This window comes from Propithecus coquereli, unplaced genomic scaffold, assembly GCF_000956105.1.
Source record: "Propithecus coquereli isolate 6110/MARCELLA unplaced genomic scaffold, Pcoq_1.0 Scaffold11, whole genome shotgun sequence".
Lineage (NCBI taxonomy): Eukaryota > Metazoa > Chordata > Mammalia > Primates > Indriidae > Propithecus > Propithecus coquereli.
Window position 1 is genome coordinate 7350004 of NW_012134969.1, and position 1134 is coordinate 7351137.

General features: G+C 31.9%; 1 protein-coding gene across 1 annotated transcript in view; it reads left to right on the top strand.

The window, feature by feature from the left end:
- COG3 (component of oligomeric golgi complex 3) overlaps positions 1-1134 on the top strand; it is an 85874-nt gene that overhangs the window by 28819 nt on the left and 55921 nt on the right. The window contains 2 exon segments of the mRNA XM_012648293.1: positions 122-165; positions 620-746. Coding sequence (XP_012503747.1) covers positions 122-165; positions 620-746 — 171 coding nt within the window.

Consider the following 1134-nt stretch of genomic DNA (forward strand, 5'->3'; position numbering starts at 1 on the left):
TTTCACTTTCTTATGTTTATAGTTTTTCTAAGTGATCATGTGATACTATTATAATCAGAAAGTAATCAATAGTATAATTAAAGTAGATAGATTTTTAATGTATTTTTTCTTTATTCTGCAGACTCTTATTGAACAAATAGAACAACGATCTGAAAAAATGCCTGAGTGAGTACCTATAAGTTCTTTGATTTCCAAATTACCTTTCTCTTATAGTGCTATTTTTCCAAATCTGGCTATATCCCTGATATTTTTTGAACAGTTGCCTCCATACTTGTTTCTGTAACATGCAACTTTTTTGGGGAGCAAGGTCACAGACCTGACTTAGCAAGTTCTCACAGTGGCAGGTTTTTCTATGGCAAGATTTCCTTCTCATTTGGACAGCTGTGAGGTCCCTCTTCTTGGGAGAGAAATCCTTCTTTAAAAGAAAAGCTTATGGCACCACAGTTCATCATGGTTTGTTTTTGTTTTGTATCTATATTTCTAGTATTTAATGTGGGCAAATGAGAGGTGACCATTTTAGCTTTAGAGGTTTGGCAGCCAACTCTGGAATTTAAGATGAGATTTAATTTGCATATCTGAAATCAAAAGTTTTTACTGCAGTCTTATTGCTTGCCATCAGATACCAGCAACTGCTAAATGATATCCACCAGTGTTATCTTGATCAGCGGGAGCTCCTTTTGGGACCTAGTATTGCTTGTACTGTCACAGAATTAACCAGCCAAAATAACAGAGATCATTGTGCCTTGGTAAGTTTCTACTTGTTTTGGTTTAATGTTAAACCTTCCTCTGAGCTATGCTGATACCTTAGAAGCTATAAACAAGTTTTGGTTTCCATATCAACAAAATAAAAAATTTTTTTTTAGTTATGGCAAATCTGCTTTGGTAATTAGCCTTATTCAACTTTGTAAAATATTCTCATTTTTATTTACTTTTTGAGGTATGAATATTCACAAATAAGTATTGCTCCTTGAAAGATGAGGTTTCATAGTTTGTAGATTTATATTGATGATTATATTTAGCTTAGCTTTTGCTGAAGAAGTTCCTTTTTGTTTAGTGTAATTTAATCCATACTATCAAAAAATACATAAGAATTTTTTTAAATACTCCTTTTTGAACTAGAAAAGTAATTTATAT